Below are 20,059 nucleotides of genomic sequence, written 5' to 3' on the forward strand. Positions count from 1 at the left end.
CATAATAGTCGCGTTACCATTTTTGTCATTGCATCGGTAACCGTGACTACCCCACATTTTCAAACATCAAGTCTTCATCATCTCTTGTGTTCATCATGCTGCATCACCCCGCGTGTTCCCAAAGCCCGTACGAATTTTGATGTTGAAACTTTGAAGCCCGGTTTGAATAATCCTTGCGAACACCCGACCCGACTCCAAGTGAATTAAATGATTAACCCCAACAAACTGTCTGAGCTCATAAAATTCCACAACATCTGGATCCTTCGAAACATCTGCATCAAACGAAAGATAAACACCAAGACAGCTTCGAAAGATGATCTTTCGAAGTCTTTCGAGCACATGTCACATATCTTTCGAGCATCTTTCGAGCACATGTCACAGATCTTTCGAACACCTTTCGAAGTTGGACATGGCTGATCCTTCGTACACTTCAGAGTTGATCCTTCGAAGTCTTTTTGATCCTTCGAAGAACTGATGATCTTTCGAGCACTCCTGTTCATCTTTCGAATCTCCTTGATCGAAGGATGATCTTTCGAGATCGAAAGTTATCTTTCGAATCTCCTTGATCGAAGGATGATCTTTCGAGATCGAAAGTTATCTTTCGATGGTTCTGACACAAGGACAGAAAGTACGACAGGTTGGTGAAAAGTTGATGTGGTAGGTGACCAACTTTCGCAAATTTCGAAGCATGAAAATTTGAAATTTGAATTTTGTTTGATCCTTCGAAAATTGTTCAATCTTTCGATGGACAAACAGCATCTTTCGAAAATTTGAAGCTGTCAAGAACATCAAGAACACAGAGGACTGTTCATCTGCAGATCTGACGAAAACACTTTGTATACAGTTTTTGATGATGGAAACTTGAAGATTTAGGAGAAAAACATAAAACCCAACACCCGGTTTAGCACAGATCTGGATATCCGGGTCCAGATCTGGGTTTTTCTCATTTTCACCTTTTTACATCTTGAACAAAAACCCACAAAAATCACAGATCTAGAGCACATGTGACTTAGTAAACGGTTAGTTTTACTAAATCGGGCACCATGGCTCTGATACCAATTGTAGGTCCAGTTTTCGGGACCGAAACCGTGATTTTCATGATAATGTTCAAAGATGGAAGAGATAAGAGAGAAGATAACAAACAAGCTTTGTATTAATCTGGTAGTAAACATTACAAGTCGGCCCGGTTACATGACAACCGAACTAATACCAAAGAAGTATACATCCGGGGAGAAACCAAGTGGTGATTTCTCCCGGTGAGGTCTCAGACCTCCATTCTCTCTCTAGCACACACTTGTGCTCTCACTCTTGTGTTTTACAAGACAAGGTGTTGGTACTTATACCCAAACACAGGCTGCAGGTCGAAGGATCAGACTGACTGGTCGAAACATCATCCTTCGATCAGACAGTCTTCGAAAGATACACACATGCCTCGAAGGATACCATATCCTTCGAGGTCCATCTTCAACTTTCGATGGGTATCTTTCGAGCTCATCGAAGGATATCAACAATCCTTCGATGCCTTATCCTTCGACACCAACATTAACAACCATAACTTGTCTTGCAACAACACACGGTCAACCGAATAACCCTCTCGTTTGACCACTTCAAACGAGCGAGTCTATACATGTTCGATAGACCGTTTCACTAACTATTACAAATTCAGCGTAAAATAATAACTAATCTATTCGACAAGCATCGGACACAAAATCTGTATCAACAGGAGTCTTTTGTGATTTTCTTCAAGCTATTTAAATTTGGGAAATTTTTATTTTTTCATTTGAATTTCATTTATCGGATTTAAGAGCCTTGTTGTTAACTTTAAGAAACATCAACCTAGGGATATATACCTCTAGGAATGGTCTCATCAAGAATGGTTAACCTTTTATCTTTTCTCTGTGAGAATCTAAATATGATCTGCAAAACAAGACATCGTGAGACTCATTACAAGGAGGAGAGGTGGAGGGTTCTCCTTGTAACCACCCCCTAGCATGAATATAAGTATCGTTTAAAATGAGTAACGAGTGTTTTAAAAGAGTGAGAGAGCCGATCCTTAAACCTGTAGTCGAATGTCCGTATTTATAGTAGAAGAGTGTGGAGAAGTAGATGGTCTGATGGGCCATATGAGACAGATGCCGCCAACAATAAATATCTTCTTTGTCTCTTCTAACATGACCGTTAGTGTTTACAGAGGGCAGAGACGTGGCACGGTGATTGGAGCCACATGGTCTGACGGTTGTCCTTGTTGTCGAGCTTCTCACCGGCTGTGAGTGTAGATCATGAGTGGTGCAATTTGGCTGGTTCCACGTCACTGTCTTTTGTAATTCTTGTCTCCTGCACGATTGGCCATCTTGGGAGTTGTCTGGTCATGGTCTGGCGCATGTTAACTGGCTACAGCTCCTACTGCCAGTCTGGGCCTGCGTGCATTAGGGGTGTTCAAAACTATCCGTATCCGAAAATCCGATCCGAAATATCCGATATCCGAATCCGAAATATCCGAAAAATCCGAAAAATCGGATATCCGAAATTCGGATATCCGAATTTTTCGGATTCGGATAGTGATTTTCAAAATTTTCAGATATTTCGGATATCCGAAATATCCGAAAACTTAATTTTCATTTTTTTCGGATATTCGGATATCCGAAAAATATCCAAAAATATCCGAAAAATATCCGAAAACTTATATTCGGATATCCGAAACTATCCAAAATATCCGTTTCCGAATATGAAAAAAATAATAAAAACATAAAAATTAAAGGAAAATTGGTTTTTAATAAACCAACCTTTGTCCCGTTGGTAAATAATAATCTTACCTACGTAATTGGTATACAATAATTCTACCTATCAACATGTTGGTACTCAATGAACTTTCGTTAATTTTTTTTAACTGAAGTTAGTTTTTAAGTTTTATTTATTACACAAACAGTCCCTGTAGTTGTTTTACAGTACACATTAGTATATATAAAATTTAATTACATGGCCCTTGACGTTTTTTTGTTTTACAAAATAGTTAACACTAGTAAATTACAACTACAGGGACTGTTTGTGTAATAAATAAAACTTAAAAACTAACTTCAGTTAAAAATAATTAACGGGAGTTCATTAAGAACCAACATGTTAATAGGTAGGATTATTGTATACTAATTCTAATTACATAGGTAAGATTATTATTTACCAACGAGACAAAGGTTGGTTTATTAAAAACCAATTTTCCAAAATTAAATAAGAAGTTGGATTTTCGGATATCCGATTCACTATCCGAATCCGTATCCGAAATTTCGGATACGGATTCGGATAGTGAAATCTACTATCCGAAAATTTCGGATATCCGAATTTTTGGATATCCGGTTTTGAACACCCCTAGGCCGTGCATGCTCTTATTAGATTGTTGTTGGTTTTGGCTTGTCGGCGCAAGTCTAGTTTATTTTTGACAAGATGTGGTGTGCGCATGCTGCTGTTTCTCGTGTACAAGTTCAAATTGTATTTTTGTTCAAGTTTATGGCCCAATGATGCTTTTACGGTATTCATTTTACAACCTTATATACAACGTTTGTTTATTCTGTCTCATGTATACTATTCATTATGATCGAAATATAGTTTAAATCCCTACATTATTTACTGATTGTACGATTGAGCTTTGATGGATTGGTTATAATTTGTGTTTTTGATTTAATTGTTTGTTTTTTAGCTTCTTCACATCAATATCTCTTACTATTTGTTTGAATTTTGATGTTAATAACAATAACAATGTGTGATTTCAGCATGTACCATTGGGGCGGTTCGGTCATTTTAGTGGCTTATGCAAGGGCGCAGGATGATACGGGCCGGGGGGGGGGGGGGGGGCGACAGTTGTGATATACACAAACCAAAAATAAATACAGTTTGTTTTCGTATAGTAAAAAGTATTTATAACTAGTGTATCCATCACACATGCACCTAGTGTGCAGCTCCCACCCTGAGTGTCGGATCAAATACTTGGATTGTTCTCTTATACGATTCATTTTCATCTTTATATCACAAAAGTCAACAACCGGTAATTAAGAAGTTCAGCAAGCTTGTTTTTGACAACAAATCACCCAAATCAGGTGATGCACAAAATCATAAAGTGACAACTATAATGTAGCAAAGAGACTTAAATAAGGTAAAGCAAAGTAATGGAAAAAATATAACAAAGCCACCAATCTTCAGTTCTTGTCTTAACTCACTTTAAAATCGCATGTTGAAGATTTGCACCCGTAAAATAGGCAAAACCCAACTCGGTACCCTACAACATTAAACAAAATATATATGAAAAGAAAGAGTAGTCCGAAATTGACATAAAGCTTAGATATTTAATAAACCTTTAAATTGGCTCCTTCCAAATTGGTTTCTCTGAAATTCGCATTTCTGAGAATCGCACCTGAAAAATTAGTATTTTTGAGGCACGCACGGCTCAAGTCAACACTCAACAAGTCACCCTACAACATTAAACAAAATTTACATAAACAGAAAGAGCAGTCTGAAATTGACATAAAGATTAGATATTTAATAAACCTTTAAATTGGCTCCTTCCAAATTGGCTTCGCTAAAATTCGCATCTCTGAGAATAGCACCTGAAAAATTAGTATTTTTGAGGCACGCACGGCTCAAGTCAACACGCGACAAGTCCTGCATGAGTTATAATGGGAAAAACAAGCTGAGTAAAACAAGCATCTCCTTAGGTAGCGTTCCTGTCATGGAATGGAATGTAATGAAATTGCAATTGCAATTGCAGTTTACGCAAGAATTGAAATTCAATTTGGAACTTAGGTATGGTCATTTCACATAATGGAATGGAATCTAGATGGAATTGGAATATAGATTTCGTTCCTTATTTTTTTTGTTTAATTTCAATTTCTTTTGTCAAAACAAACAATATAAGAAATGGAATCTACATTCTAATTCGATCCAAACTCAATTCCAATGGCATGCAAATAATGTGTGGTTTTTCTGATATCAATGTTATATGGAAGCCAATTTTGTCTCCTTAAGGGTTGTAGAACTATAACTAATACATTGTCAGACAATATATTATTGACTTCATGTTGATTTGAAAATTAATCTTGAGTGACATAACAAGCTAGATATGACCGTACCAGGTTTGAAAGATCAAGCCCAGAGAGATTTACTCCTCTTAATTTGAGAAAATATTTTGTCTTAGATTGCAGACATTTGATAATATCAGTGCGTGTTAAGTCAGCATCCATTTTTTCATCCACCTTCTTCTTATTCAACACCATATTAATCCTTTCCACAAGTCCCTGAAATAATGAAAAAATAAGACTTTGTAAATTGGGGATAAAAATGTATTTTTCTTATTCAAGAAATCACCAATCAGTATCACGCTTGAAGAGTTGAGTACACCCATACTTGCAGGTAACGTAACGTATAACAAAAGTGACTTACAAGAAGCTGATAGTATTCTGCTTCCCGCAAAAGCTCTAAACGCTCCAAATCAGACAAGTTGGGAGCCACACGGTCCCTCAACCAATTTAAGATATGTCGAAAGTGTGTCCCATCCCTGTCAACAAACACATACCCCTACAAAAACACAAAATGGTAAAAACATGTTCTTTTTGTGCAAAACACCAAATGTCTTCAGTATGATCCAAGCATTAGGGTGAGGGGGGCACCCTCGGTGACCCCATGCAGGGACCAAATCCATCGAAGAGGGGCGGTGCCGCCATTCAATCGGGGACCAAAATCGGGGGAAAGGCACCGAAGAGTGGAGGAGAGAGAAGGTGGGCCCCCATTCAATCAACCAATGAATTTTTTTTAATTAAAAAAACAAGTCACCTAAGAGGGGACTGTTGCCATCAAATTGGGGTGTGAGGGGAGTTTAAGAGGAGAGTTGACGTGGCATAACCTGATTGGGTGTGTGTAAGAGAGGGGACTCCCCTCTTAGGGGAGTGCCCTCTCACCCTTCCTAATCAAATTACCTAACCAATAACATAAGATCAACAATAGAAAAATGAAATGCATCTGATCTTTGCATACAAACATGTTGTATAATGTATACCAGTGGCAAACTCACCGTATCAGAGTCCTTGTGAACAGTGTGGCGACCACTGAACATGGCAGCAAGCATTGACTGAGGCTCCCTTTGAGTTAGCGTATCAACAGTTGTGCAAAATATGCTTCCACCTGTGTCAGAAACAATACTAAATTAAAAAAAAAAAAAAAAAACATCTAATACGCGTAGATATGTTGGAGTACTGTTGGCCATTGTGTCTGGTTGGCGGGTTTAATAGTTGAACCTAAACCCGAACGAAACATATATATTTATTTGTGTCCTGCTGTGTCACAACTCACAAGTCACAAATACTTAAAATCATGTCATGTTCCTGGTAAAAACCCATTTAAGTTCCTAGTCCACTTAGTAGCAATTTAAGAAACCAATAACTCAACCTCAAATAAACAATTTTGTAATCAACGTCTTTTTAATTACTTTTGCTTCCTTATATTTCATTCCCAATCAACAAACTCAGTTATATATATTTAGTTCGAGAGTAATAAAGCCAAATGAAATATAGAAAAATTAAAATCAAAATATTTGACTTTAAATTTTCAGAACTTTTCATCTCTATTCAAATGAAGAAATGTAACTGGAAACCTGATGAACTGATCATTTCAGAGCCAAGAATTACAAGTAAATAGGAAAATGAAAAGCAGGAAATGTGATATTATGACCTATATTGAGTCGAATAATTGAATAACATGTGTCGGTATTCATCGTCATCTTCCTCGTGAAAAATGTTTAAAATATTCTCTAAATGCCCCCTTTTACTTTCTTTTGTTTCTCTAAATGCCCCTTATACTTTTCCTTTTTGCACATTCCTTTTATCACTTTAGTCTGGCCATATGACTTAAAGAATGCAAGACGTTAAAGCAGCTTTTATAACAAACTAATTACGTTAACGAAAACTAAACTATATAATTATTGTTAAATATAATAATCTGATTATTTAATATGGTTTCAAAGTCACCATGTATGGTTCAACTTATGATTTCAAAGTCCAAACCAGTTGTTTTGCTTCTTTAGTGTGTTTATGTGTGTTTGGCTCGCGTGATTGAGAATGTTCAACTTTTTTTTGTTAGACATGACGTCTAAACTAAACTATGTTCTTATTCTTAGGTTACCTAGCCAGATAGGCCATACGGTCTTTTAGGGGGGAGGGGGTTATGTGATGATCACTCATCACTCACTTATCACTCACAACATCCAATCAAGTTCCGCCATGTCATCAACCATTATTCCATCACTCACAACCTTTTTAGTGGAAATGGTTATCACTCACAACACCCAACAATACCCGTCACTCACAACCTTTTCAAACGGTCATCACATCACGCGTGAAGTTTAATTATCACGCAATTTAAGTTTAACGCGTGGAAATTGAGGGGTGGGGGTGGTGTTATCACGCGTGAGGAAGCCATCACGGAGGAGAATTCCTCCCACCCCGCCTGCCCTTAGAATATAATTACAATGCTTCAGTTGTCTTCCAAACCGAGCTTCTTAAATGTTATCATGATATTAAACTTCATATTTTATCTGAAATCACTATATTTACAAACTCATCAAAACATTACACAAAATGTGGTGTGTACATAATAAAACTACTAGATGTAACTTGTAATTTCAGTTGAAGTTTAAGGGTTAATAGCAAGTGTGATTTAAAATTAACCCACCTTTCTCACAAAATTCAAAAAACCACTGAACTTCCGTCCCGACTGACTTTTCATTACCCCCTCCGCCATTAATACACCATGCATTATTAATTGTAACAATACAAGAGTTCAGAATTGCTTGATTGTTTATTCACAGAACCAATGTGTATAAATATTACCAAGCTAAGTACGTGGGTATGGGACGGGACTTTTGGTGTGGGTTGGGGTAAAACGCCCAAGTCACCACCCCGGGAGGGCGGGAGTTTTGGCGTAGCCCCTTGGGGCTTGGGTTTCAAGCCGGGCGTGGGGCGGGGCAAAGAGGTGACATGACGGTTTGTGAATGGCCCAAAGAAAAGAGCCGTTGGGCAACGGCTATAATAAAAATAAAAAATAAAAATAAAAAACCTTCCATTTTTTTACTATAAAACTCATATTTTTCTTCCATTTTTTACCACATTCATCAACCACATCTTCTATACATCTTCAAATTCTCCTTCTACAATACGAAAAATGCATCCTTATAACCGTGGTTATGACCCGACCAACCCGTATGCATTCCATGAAAATAATCCTAGCCCACCACCCACTCATCCAATAGCTCGTCCGTTTTTCATACACTCTCCTACGTTATGCATCGTATATCGGGAATCGTATATATACTAACTTCTCACAAACCGAAGATTCAATACCTACCCCGTTTTCACAATCGCCCATCGACCTTTCACCAACCTCCATCGACCTTTCACTAAACGAGTCCGTTCCCGAAACTCAACCACCCAAAGAGGGTCCTTCCGCATCGAAACCCATCAAAAAAAGAAGTCATAAGAAAAAAACCGAGGAGGATAAACTAGTTGAAACCGCCAAACGAAAACAATAAAAATGGGTCTATGCTGAAGAAGTTGCATTGGCGAGGGCTTGGTGTTATGACACCTGTGTCACTTCAACCATCAAACAAATACCAAACCAATGAAATATTGTATTTCATACTTGGGATTTGTAAAAATATGTGCATCGTTTGCACATATAAATTCTTGTTCGATTTCAAGCCTTAAATCGCTTTCTGGAAGGTTATACGCGCACTGATGCGTAAATATAACCAGTTTAACGCAACAAACACTCTGGAATAGTTAAAATAGGCTTAACATACCTTAAATAACCTTCACATAACTTAGAAATAAGTTTTGAATGGTTTGGTATGTTGAAATCAAGTTTGTTCGATATCAGGGACTAATTGTGTCAAACTGCGAAACTATACCGATTTGTTTGGTAACGAACCTTCCAGAACTTAATCATAAGTTAAATATGCCCTAAATATCCTTAACATAGCTTAGAAATAGGCATTGAGGTGTTTGGTGCGCAAAAATAAACTTTTGGTCATTCGGGGACTAAAAGCGTCAAAAAGTGCATAAGTTTTCATTTTCGCGCATATCTTACTTTCTGAATATATCCGGACATCCAAAAATTTATGTAAGCATTAAAATATTTTATTTTAGTGTTTGGCATAAGAAAATTCCATTCGTCGCTTGATTTGGATCGTTTTTGCGTTCGTTACGACTTCCGTCGTAATTAACCGAACAACGCAACCGTACGACCAAACGAACCGACACCCGACATATTTTTGAACATGTTTTGAGTTCCCTATACTTTAACTTCATTTTAGATCCTTGAAATGAGGTTAACGGGGCTTAAACGTGTCAAAAATGAGCCGAAACGCATGTTTCTGAAGTTCAGGGACCAAAATTGACATTCTGCCATAGTTATCTTAGGAAGGGACCAAAATGAAAAATCTAAATTCCAGCTTTTTCCAGTTGTTCCCCTCATTTGCACATGGTTTTAATGAAACTATGGGCTCCCATGGTTTCACAAAACCATGGGCACATGTGTACGGATGAGATCGAAGCTCGTTTTACGATGAACGATCCTAACGGTTCTAGATTTCCTATAAATACCCACCATGTTTACATTCATTCCTCACATTTGAATCTGATTCAAGCTCTCTAAGTGGAAGTATATGCTTCCTACCTGAGAGAGAATCGGGTTCAAATCTTGCGGGAACCTTCTGTAAGTATTCTTTCGCGTTTTTCATTCGTTTTTATTGTTAAAGCCAAACTGCGTTTGACTTTCTGCATTGGCCAGTTTATGGTCAATGCGAAGTTCGTTTGAACCTCATAACGTGAGCGTCATCACGATGGTTATAGTCCCTAGTGACTATACCTACTGATTACCATGTTATCTAGGCTCAGTGACGAGTCGTAGTTTCGGCCAAAATGCGTTTTTTTGCGTATTTTGTAACCAAACTACTTATAGGTATCAAAACCGTTTGTTTTGATACCAAACCTGTTTTCTAACCTTGTTAAACATGTTTCGACATGTTTAGCTCGTCACTTTTTAGTTTAGTGCTTGTGTACAGTCGTAAGTTAAGCGGACTAAACACCCACTTAGACTTTCGAACACGACCCGTTTGGTCGATCATTAGGATCCGACCAAACATGTTTACTGACCATAGTTGCATAGGGAATAACCTTCTGAGGTTATACCTTATGGTCACCTAGTTTAAGTAGTTGTATGATAAGTAGCTTATATGCCTTAGGTAAATTACCAAAATGCCCCTTTCATACATAATTGGTAAATAAGCATATGTAACCTAAATTTTTGTCACATAATTGATTATGTAGCATATTTAAACATGTTTTGGCATATAATACTTGTCATAGGTCTAGTTAGACGTCTCGAACGCGCATTGCACGCGTGACGCGTTGAAGTAGCGTAAGCTACTTTAATGGATCATAATGGGTCGAAAGCACTTAGGATTGGTTTCATTTTAGTATGTAGGCCTTGTTAGACCATATCATATGAGTTCCCACGCTCATTTGGTTCAGGAGACCTCATACTATCCGATCTCCCGATTTAGGTCTGGTTTATTTATGTAGTTATCAATATTAGGTGTCGTTTGATTCCGTGCTCCCTCTAGCTTGCTTGGTAGTTGTTCAAGACTTCTAAGCACTCTCAAGTGAGTACATAGTCCCCTCTTTTACTGTTTTCAACTATTTTGGGGTGAAACATGTGTACCTATCTGCTATTTTCATGTTTTCAAAAGTATAATTGATTATACATGTTAGTACTTATCTTTTTACAAACTGAATGATTATCTATAGTTTAAACTCTAAAGTTTTCTTAAAGATTATAAAATAAATGTTTGGAATAGTACTTATTTTGTTCACCAGACCGGTTGGTAGTATGATATAGCGCTGTAGGATTTGACACCCCATTCCTGTTGTCATGGAATGTCTGAAACCAATTTGTTGCTCCATCCAAATAGGGATTGCCTTTGTGGTATTTCTATAGTCTCAAAGGTGTATTTTGATGCACTAGGTCTGAATGAATTCTTAAATCACATTATTTTTGTATATTAAGTTATACTCCCAAAAGTATAGTTTGATATGCTCTCATATGGGATATTGTACAAAAACCAACATATATTTTGTTGATCATTAAAACATAGTTTGATATGTTATTTTCATAATCCAAAGCATAGTTTTAATATGTTATTTTCAAACCAAAACATAGTTTGATATGTTATTTATAAATCCAAAGTATACTTTTGATATACTACTGAAAACTTATTTATTTTACCAATTAAAGTATGGTTAATATACTATTTACTTAATGACTGGTTTTTGGTTAGTGTTTAGATAACGGGACGGGTGTGATGTGATGAAAACATGGTAGATACGCCGCTGGTACTTCTTATATATAAGTGTTTTCATCGCTTTACATACCGTAGCGTTATTTAGTACACTTGGGTTAACGATTTTGAAACCGAAATATATTTTAATATATTACTTATTCGACTTCCTTAAAACCAAAGTATACTTTTATATATACTATGAATCTTTTTATCAAAATATTGTTTTTCAAACAATATATTTTTATACAAACTTATTCTATTTACTTATACAATTTCCTATGTGTTATTATTTTGTATCATCTGATTTCTTACAAATGGTTTATAAAGAAAACCTTTTTCAAGGATCATGACTACTTTTCTTAAAACATTTTCTTTAAACTTATAAGTCATGAATCTAAAATCAATAAAACCTATGTATCTCACATGCATTCTTATGCTGACGTACCTATTTTTACACATGTTTCAGGTGCTGCTTTGTGATGATTGTTGATACATGCTACACTTAGGATGGACTCGTGCCTTAGCGACTTTAAAACTTGAAAGATAATAGTTGTACTTATTTGATTGTATTAAAACAATGAGTTCATTTATTCAATAAAAACAAAATTTTTATTCCATGGTTGTGAAACAATGATTCTGTTACAACACTCCCCGACGTTTCCGCCACGTTTTGTTGTTTTACGTGGCCGGGGTGTGACAGAAAAGTTGGTATCATAGCCAATGGTTATAGGGAATTAGGTTATTAGTGATGCTTTGACCTAGACTATAACCTTCCTAGGACCCTAACACAAGTTATCTTCAGACATTTACTAACATCAAGAGAACAACGCGAGTTCGTTATCCCCTGCATCCCGGTAATTACGATTCGAATCAGTTTCAAATATTTTCCATTTTTCAAAGTATCAAATTAGCGGTTATAGGTGTGCGATTAGGGTTACGATCACTTATTGTTTCAAATGGATCCACAGAGCAGTAATTCACGAAGCACAAATGATATTGAAAAGAGTAAATTACAAGTTTTGTCCTTTATGATTGTCCCAAATTTCAGGCGTTGTCCTTTACCTTTAAAATTGATGAGTTTTGTCCTTAATGTTTCCAAATCGTGCACGTTAAGGCAAACCCAGTTAATTTTTTTCGTTAAATCTGATCATGTGCCTTGAACATGAGGGCATTGTTGTCATTTCATCTTAACAGAGACCATTGTGTAAAAGAACTTGTGTTCAGGGACTATTGTGTAAGTATTACTCTAAAAAATATATATAAAAACAAACATTACCTTCTCTCTCTAACCTACTGTCACTCTCTCTCTTCTCTCCCCCTCTCTCTCACCTGCCGCCACCTCCCACCACCACCACCATCCAGGCGATTAGCTCCTCCAGAGATTCCGGCGACATCACCGTCTCATCCGTCTTCTCCGGCTCATCACCTTCGCTGTTCTCATCCGTCTTCTCCGGTGATCTGCTCCTACGAAAACAGTATGAAGGTCAGTAACTGTGCTCATCACCGTCGCTGTGCTCATCACCGTCGTTGTGCTCATCACCGTCGCTGTGAATGGAGTGGTGAGTTTATGGTGGCGGTTACTAATTTGGGTGATTTGCAGGTTCTTGGGGTTAGGGTTCAGTGGGGGTGGTGGGTTTAATGGTGTTTGTTGCTGGTTTGGGTTGTTGCAGGTTGGGGTTAGGTTTAGGGTTCTAGTGGGGTGGTGATGGGGGAGACAGTGGTGGGTGAAGGAAAGAGAGAGAGAGAGAGAGAGAGATAGAGAGAGAGAGAGAATCGATGGTGGTGGGTGGGTTGTGTGGGTGGTTTTGGTGTAGGTACAGTTGTGGTAATGGTGGGGTTGCACTATTGAAGCGGTGGAGGTGGGTTATACGGGATGGTGGTGGTGGTGTTGGCAGGTGGCGGCAGGTGAGAGAGAAGGCAAAGGATTGGAGGGGTTTTGACAAGGGTGTTTGGTGGAGGGTGGTGATGATGTCGGTGAAGGGTGGAGGGTGGTGGTGATGGTGGCCGTAGTGCCGGTGGCGATGGAGGGTGGTGGTGGATATGGCGGTGAAGGGTGGTGGAGATGGCGGTGAAAGGTTCTGTTCTTCATCAGTCTGCTGAGGAAGTTCATGATCATGTTCTTCATCAGTCTGTTGATTTTTTCCACTTATAATAATAACAATAATAATAATAATAATAATAATAATAATAATAATAATAATAATAAAATTACTTTGTTTTATTTTTTTAATAATACTAAGTAAACAAGGTAAAAAGACTAAAATACCCCTGGGTGACCAGATTTAATAAAAAAAAATTAACTGGGTTTGCCTTAAAGGACATAACGTGCACGATTTGGAAACATTAAGGACAAAACTCATCAATTTTAAAGGTAAAGGACAGCGCCTGAAATTTGGGACAAACATAAGGGACAAAACTTGTAATTTACTCTATTGAAATTGAAGATGCTGAAGTCCATGGCGTTCATGATGTTGCTGAGCATTTGAGGAATCCGACATCAGACAACCACGTTCTATTAGACGAGCAGACCAGTAAGTTGTCAATTAAACGTTTTAATTTGCCAGAAATCAACGTAATTATCGTTGTCTGATTTTTGTACTTTGATCGTGCATCATTATTTGATAACCAATATTTTGAAATGATTGTCTTATAAATCACGCACGTTGATAAGCTGTATAGTGTAAGAGGCCTGTGTAGTTCCACTAAACATGCGTTATTATTATAAAGCAAACAGTAATTGCTGGTTTTTGTTTTACCTGCGTTATTATTTAGGTTAACATGCGTGATTTATTTTCTTTGCGTGATTTATTTTTTTGGTTCCTAAATGAGTGACTGTGTGTCTTGTTTTAGAGCTCATGTTTTTTTTTGTATCATTTCGAAATGTGCAGAGGAAAGATTGTATATTCTTGAGGTAGCTTCATCATGTGTTCCCGTTAGAGGAATGGAATTTAGTTCCATTCAGCAAGCATATGTTTTTTATCAGACATATGCCAAGAAGGCAGGGTTCTCTGCTCGAAAAGGAGGTGAACGTCATAGTGGTGGTATTATCAAGACTAAATACTTTGTGTGTTCAAAGGAGGGGCATAAACCACAGGCTTTTGATGATCCTTATTCGAAGTTGTCTAAGCCGTATAAAAGTAGGAACAAACCGACTATTCGAACCGGGTGTAAAGCACAAATTAAGCTTTGTTCGACGGATGGGGTGTTGTATAATAATCATTCATTTGTGTGCCCGAAATATATGCATTTATTACCGGCTTATAGGCATCTTTCCGAAACACAAGAAGAGATGATATGGGACCTTGGTACTTTAAATCTTGGGCCAGTGAAAGCCATCAATATAATGAGACAAAGATACATAGGTTTTGTGAATGTTGGCGTAACTAAAGACGACTGCAAGAATTTTAGAGCTAGGATCATAGCTATATAGGAGAGTATGATGCAGATATGGTTATCAATAGGTTGACCCATAAAAAGCAGTTTATGATTGATTATTCATTTGTACATTCAGTTGATGAAAATAAGCGATTAACTGGCTTGTTCTGGGCTGATGGTTTGTGCAAATGTAACTATGCTGGGTTTGGAGATGTCATATCGTTTGATGCTTCGTTCAAAACCAACAAGTTAGTCTTCACTATAATGTTTTACCTTTTTTTATAATTTTGTTTTTTTATATTCAATTTATCTCATCATTATGAAGGTATAATATGGTTTTTGTACCCTTTACTGGTATTGATAACCACTGTCGGAATGTGACGCTTGGAGTCGGGTTGCTAGCATCTAAAAGCATTGAATCATACAAATGGCTCTTACAATCATTTTTGGACTCATTTGGTACGCAGCCGATGGTGGTCGTCACTGATCAGGACCGGACGATGAAACAAGTTATCGAGGCTGCGTTCGATAAGAGTAGGCACAGGTTATGTATGTGGCACACAATGAAGAAAGTTGTCGATAAGGTTAGATACAACTACAACATGCGTGATTACAATTACATGATGCGTTATTATTTCCTACACTCTGTATTTTTTTTACATAAAGCGTGAATAATTATAAAGATTTCTGATTTATGTTCATTGCAATCCTTGTTTTTAATAGGTGGGACACTAGTTGTGTAACAATGAAGATTTCAAGAGACGTATGTGTGACATTGTGTAGACTGATTCGATTGCGCCAGAAACGTTTGAGAGAGAATTGAAACTGATAATGATTGAATTCGGTCTAACCGAGAATAAATGGATTGACGATATGTTTGGCATGAGATCTTCGTGGATTCCAGCTTTCTATCGTGATGAGCCTATGTCTGGGCTCATGCGGACCACCTCCAGATCAGAGAGTGAAAACCATTTTTTCTTTCAGGTGGCGAATTCTCAACTTACCCTTGTTGAGTTTTTTAACCATTTTGATGCTGGAATGGATGTGCAAAGATTCAACCATCGAAAAAATGACCATATTTCTAGAAACATAACCCCAGATAACTGGTCTGAAACTACCTTGGAGGAAGATGCTATGAAAATTTACACTAGGTCCATCTTTGCGGATCAACAGGCAGAGTTATATGGAACACTGTCTGAGTGCCTTCCTATGGAGACTAAAATCGAAGAACCGTTCTTTAAGATTAGTATGAAAGATTTCAAAGCCCACGGTGACGGTTTATCATAGGTATCAGTATTTAGGACCAGCTAACATGCGTTATTACATAACAACTTGCGTTTTTTTTTATTTGATTTTTAATTTTCAATTTTTTTATTTAGGTTTGTTTCAAGAAGGGGGAGGATGTAGTTGCATCATGCAGTTGTCGCAGGTTTGAACAATATGGATTGTTATGCAAACATATATACACTACTACAAAATACACTCCTCTTGACACACGAAAAATGACACGCGCATATTTTATGACATTCAAAAGCGTATGTGAAGAAAAAAATGTCATGGTTTACAAAATTTAATAAATCTATGACATATTTTTTTGTGTGTCATGTTTTTAGCGTCATTAAAAAAACACGATTTATCTTGACACGCAAACAATGATACACACTCATTTTATGACACTCGAAAATGTTTGTCAAGAGAAAAACTGTCATGGTTTCAAAATTCGATATATTTATGACTAATTTTTTGTGTGTCATCATTTTAGTGTCATAAAAAACAAATCAAATTTTCAAGCACTTTCCCTCCTTGAAACATTTTAATAAAATCTCCCCTCAATTTATTCCCTCCCAAATATTAGAAATTTTCAAGGACTATTGATTCTTTAGCATCTCCCCCCAAAATCATTCTCCTATTCCAAAACCACGTTTATCATAATCGACTTCCCTTTGCAAATTAGGGCAACTTAATTCTAAAATTTATTCCATCTCCTCTCCTAATGTCAAATTGCAGGCAAATCCCCTCCCCGTTGTTGTTTTTGTGTTCGCCAGACCGGAACTCGATCATCACCTCGCTAGTGAAATCGACTGCTGGCTGCGATTGGTATCTACTAATGATTTCATTGATGCTAGTTGGCGGACAATTAGTTGGTCGGCAGATCTGTGGCTGAAAGTGCATTAACTGCTTCAATTTATGTTTTCATGGTAAAAACCCTGATTTCATCTTCTTGTTTTCCTAGCAAATCAATCCCCTGTACTTTTGATTTTGGCATAAATTTGATTCAAATACTTATTCTTGGTAATTTGTTACATCTTTGATAAACCAAATTAAATCAAATGCTTGTCTTTAAGATTCATATACATGTAGAACGTCAAAGTTATTAACACAATGGATTCTGTTATTTGAATTTATGTTCATGTAAACTAGTATTGGTAACTTTGTAGGTAATCCCTCCGTTACAAGGTCGGGGAATCGAGAGATTGATTCTTAAAAAGATCACAAGGTCTGTAAGTTTGCATAAGTTTCATGTTCTTTAAGTCTTAGATATAGTTACTTCGAGAAAAAAGATACAGTTTGAGCAAAAAAAATTCAGAATGTGTTTCTAATATGCTAATGAAAGTTTCATGTGGTTGTAGATTCCTTACAAATGAAGGTATATTTTCACACTTAACAACTTAATGAATAAATTCAGCTTAAGTTATATAACTCTTTGCTGTTAAGTATAAAATATATAAATCATTGCTTTTAAGTTATGCACAATGCCCTTTCTAGCATAACCCTCCCCTATCATCTTATTACAAAAATGGTGATTGTCTAAATTGTGTTATGCTCATCCAAACTCCCTGCAAATATATTAAACTGGGAAATAGTTGCTATGAGTTAGATTCCAAGTTAAAGTTATTTATGAACAGCCTAATACGATTTTCGGGTTCGGGGTCGTGTTCGGGTTCGTATGTATAATACGATTTTCGGGTTCGGGGTCGTGTAAAATTTTCAGGTTCGGCCCGTTTAGCACCCCTAGCTTTAAGTAGAACCTTTCTTATATTCTTGTTCCTTTGGTCAAAACCGAGTTCATATTTTTAATCGCGGGTAATGTATCATTTTGAACGAAATGGTTGTCACAGATAGTCGTCCAAAGATTCTGGTTGGTTCACCTGAAGGGTTATTCGGACATGTGGATGGGAAACCAAGAGAATCCCGAATGAACCACCCGAAAGGGCTTACAGTGGACGACAAAGGAAATGTATATTTGGCTGACACCATGAATATGGCTATTAGGAAGATCACTGATACAGGTACCTCAAATGAAAACATAACTTATTCTTTTTCTTTTGTAATAAAAGTTAAGAACCCGTATTTTGTTATATGCACAGGGGTTGTAACCATAGCTGGAGGAAACTTGGCACAAGGGACGGGTCATATTGATGGTCCAAGTGACGCTGCAAAGTTTTCAGATGATTTCGATATAATATACGTGCGAGTAGCTGCTCTATTTTAGTTTTTGATAGAGGTAACGAAGCAATTCGAGAAATCCAATTTCATGAAGATGATTGTTCTCATCAGTATGATGACGATGACGATGACCCTTTAGGGATAGCGGTTCTTGGTGTTGCAATGTTCTTTGGCTTTATGCTAGCATTGTTACAACGTAGAGTTAGTGCAATGTTTTCATCACAAAGGGTAATCCTTATTTAGCTTACACTTTCACACATGTAATTCTTCTTGAATAAAGGTCACAAAATATGCGGGTCAAGTGGGTTGGTAATATGTCAAATGGGTAATATCTGATGATAGACATAAGAAATTGGTTCTTAACTTAGTTTTTATAAAGAAGTACTTTACATGTTGATTTGAGTATCTTCGCACAAACAGAACTTACACTAACAGTCTAACACATTAATCTTTCATTTAATAGAAGGGGCGGGAGGGGGCACCGACCCCCCGTACTTTTCATTCAGTACCGTTATATATGTAGTTTTCGTATAGAAATTTTTGGGTATATACGTTTTCGACCCCCTGGTTCTATAGAAATTTTTGGTATACCTTTTCGTATAAGGCTTGACCCGCTTATGAAAGCTATTTTGGTTATCTTAGTATTTCTAATAAGTACGTAATAAACATATAATATTCTTTTGGATCCACTTAAACCTTTAAACTTGCTATATATAATAAGCTACTTATCACTACTACAAAAATGATCGCATCTGCATATTGTAGTGCAAAAAAACGATGCCCGCCACAAAACGCGGGCTTACCATAAATCTAGTTTTCTTTATGCGATTCTTTACTAACTTTTTATGTTTCTTTCTTACGATATGTTAATTCAGTACCAGGTTGCTGCTCTTGTCCCTAAAAGTCAACTTGATGGTGAAAATGGGTGATCACATGGCAATGCAGGCTAGGCTAATGAGCTAGACACTTCATAAATCGAGCCATGCGATGTAGAACTTTTGTAGGTTTCTTTATGTTGCCACTAACTAGGGTGTAGACGAGCCGAGCTTAAACGAGCTCGAGCAATGGTTTCACATTTCTTGATATTTTAAATTGCGTAGAGTCTACGTCAGCCAGGAGGTACTAAATGCGGCTACTATGTGATGAAGTTCATAAAGGAGATAGCTTACGAAGGAGTTGAAATACTTGACAATAATAATGTAAGTTTAGGCATATTTTAGTCTGTATATAAGAGAAATATGTACTTATATATCCAAACAAATACTTAAATTCATATATTAGGATTAAATTCTAATTTTTAAGATTTATTTTATTTAATTGTTGTGTTAGGTTGGGAAAGGAGTAGAGGAATACTCGGCTGCGGATATGAATGGCATTCGCGAAGATTGGTCGACTTATGCGGTTACCTCTACTTTTAAGTGACAAATCGTATTTTAGGTGTTGACGATGTATTGACAAACAATTTTTTTTCGTTAACGCTAAAATATTTGTAGTATACTTGACAAATGATTATGTAATGGATTGTTTTGGTGTATATATATGTGTGTGTATTTTTTTATGAAAAAGATTTATTGTTTTTTGTTATTATACATGTATCTAGGGCAAATTAATAATTCGATAAAAAAATTTAAACAATTAAAAGCATGACACGCGTAAATGAATGTCATACGTATGTGTCATAAATGCTTGTCATGAACGTATGTCATTAAAAAGTGTCATAAAATGAGTGTCATGAATGCGTGTCATTAAATGCGTGTCATAAAAACATGACGCACAAATGAATGTCATATTAATTTTATGACTCCTCAATCAACGACACGCAAAAGCGTGTCATAATTACTGTTTTATGACGCACAATGCGCG

At 36.8% G+C, this 20,059-nt stretch overlaps 2 protein-coding genes and 1 pseudogene across 2 annotated transcripts; 2 read left to right on the forward strand and 1 right to left on the reverse strand.

Moving 5' to 3' along the window:
• Positions 1-4,201: 4,201 nt before the first annotated feature.
• Positions 4,202-6,751, reverse strand: LOC110888807 (FH protein interacting protein FIP2). Its single transcript, XM_022136314.1, has 7 exons — positions 6,709-6,751; positions 6,053-6,162; positions 5,425-5,559; positions 5,115-5,279; positions 4,534-4,647; positions 4,341-4,457; positions 4,202-4,264 (listed from the first exon to the last, which is right to left on the reverse strand). The coding sequence occupies exons 1-7, from the start codon at positions 6,749-6,751 to the stop codon at positions 4,202-4,204; spliced, it is 747 nt and encodes a 248-aa protein (XP_021992006.1).
• A 6,399-nt stretch (positions 6,752-13,150) lies between these two features.
• Positions 13,151-17,394, forward strand: LOC110888806 (protein FAR1-RELATED SEQUENCE 5-like). The gene is made up of 10 exons (XM_022136313.2): positions 13,151-13,319; positions 13,819-13,905; positions 14,263-14,769; positions 14,886-14,997; positions 15,075-15,333; positions 15,533-16,025; positions 16,129-16,178; positions 16,757-16,846; positions 17,188-17,250; positions 17,380-17,394. The coding sequence occupies exons 1-10, from the start codon at positions 13,151-13,153 to the stop codon at positions 17,392-17,394; spliced, it is 1,845 nt and encodes a 614-aa protein (XP_021992005.2).
• Positions 17,395-17,422: 28 nt separating this feature from the next.
• Positions 17,423-19,735, forward strand: LOC110887339 (annotated as a pseudogene).
• The last annotated feature ends 324 nt before the right edge of the window (positions 19,736-20,059 follow it).

Source organism: Helianthus annuus, chromosome 11 (assembly GCF_002127325.2).
Source record: "Helianthus annuus cultivar XRQ/B chromosome 11, HanXRQr2.0-SUNRISE, whole genome shotgun sequence".
Taxonomy (NCBI): Eukaryota; Viridiplantae; Streptophyta; class Magnoliopsida; order Asterales; family Asteraceae; genus Helianthus; species Helianthus annuus.

Bases quoted from the DNA above. Each gene is read 5' to 3' on its own strand.
- LOC110888807 (XM_022136314.1), bottom strand. From the start codon at position 6,751: ATGAATACCGACACATGTTATTCAATTATTCGACTCAATATAG. The intron at 5,560-6,052 runs GTGAGTTTGCCA...GTGTTTTTGTAG, and splicing joins TTCACAAGGACTCTGATACG to GGGTATGTGTTTGTTGACAG. The intron at 4,458-4,533 runs GTTTATTAAATA...TTAATGTTGTAG, and splicing joins TGGAAGGAGCCAATTTAAAG to GGTGACTTGTTGAGTGTTGA.
- LOC110888806 (XM_022136313.2), top strand. From the start codon at position 13,151: ATGGTGGTGGGTGGGTTGTGTGGGTGGTTTTGGTGTAGGTACAGTTGT. The intron at 13,320-13,818 runs GTGTTTGGTGGA...TTGAAATTGAAG, and splicing joins TTGGAGGGGTTTTGACAAGG to ATGCTGAAGTCCATGGCGTT. The intron at 16,026-16,128 runs GTTTATCATAGG...TTTTTTATTTAG, and splicing joins TTTCAAAGCCCACGGTGACG to GTTTGTTTCAAGAAGGGGGA.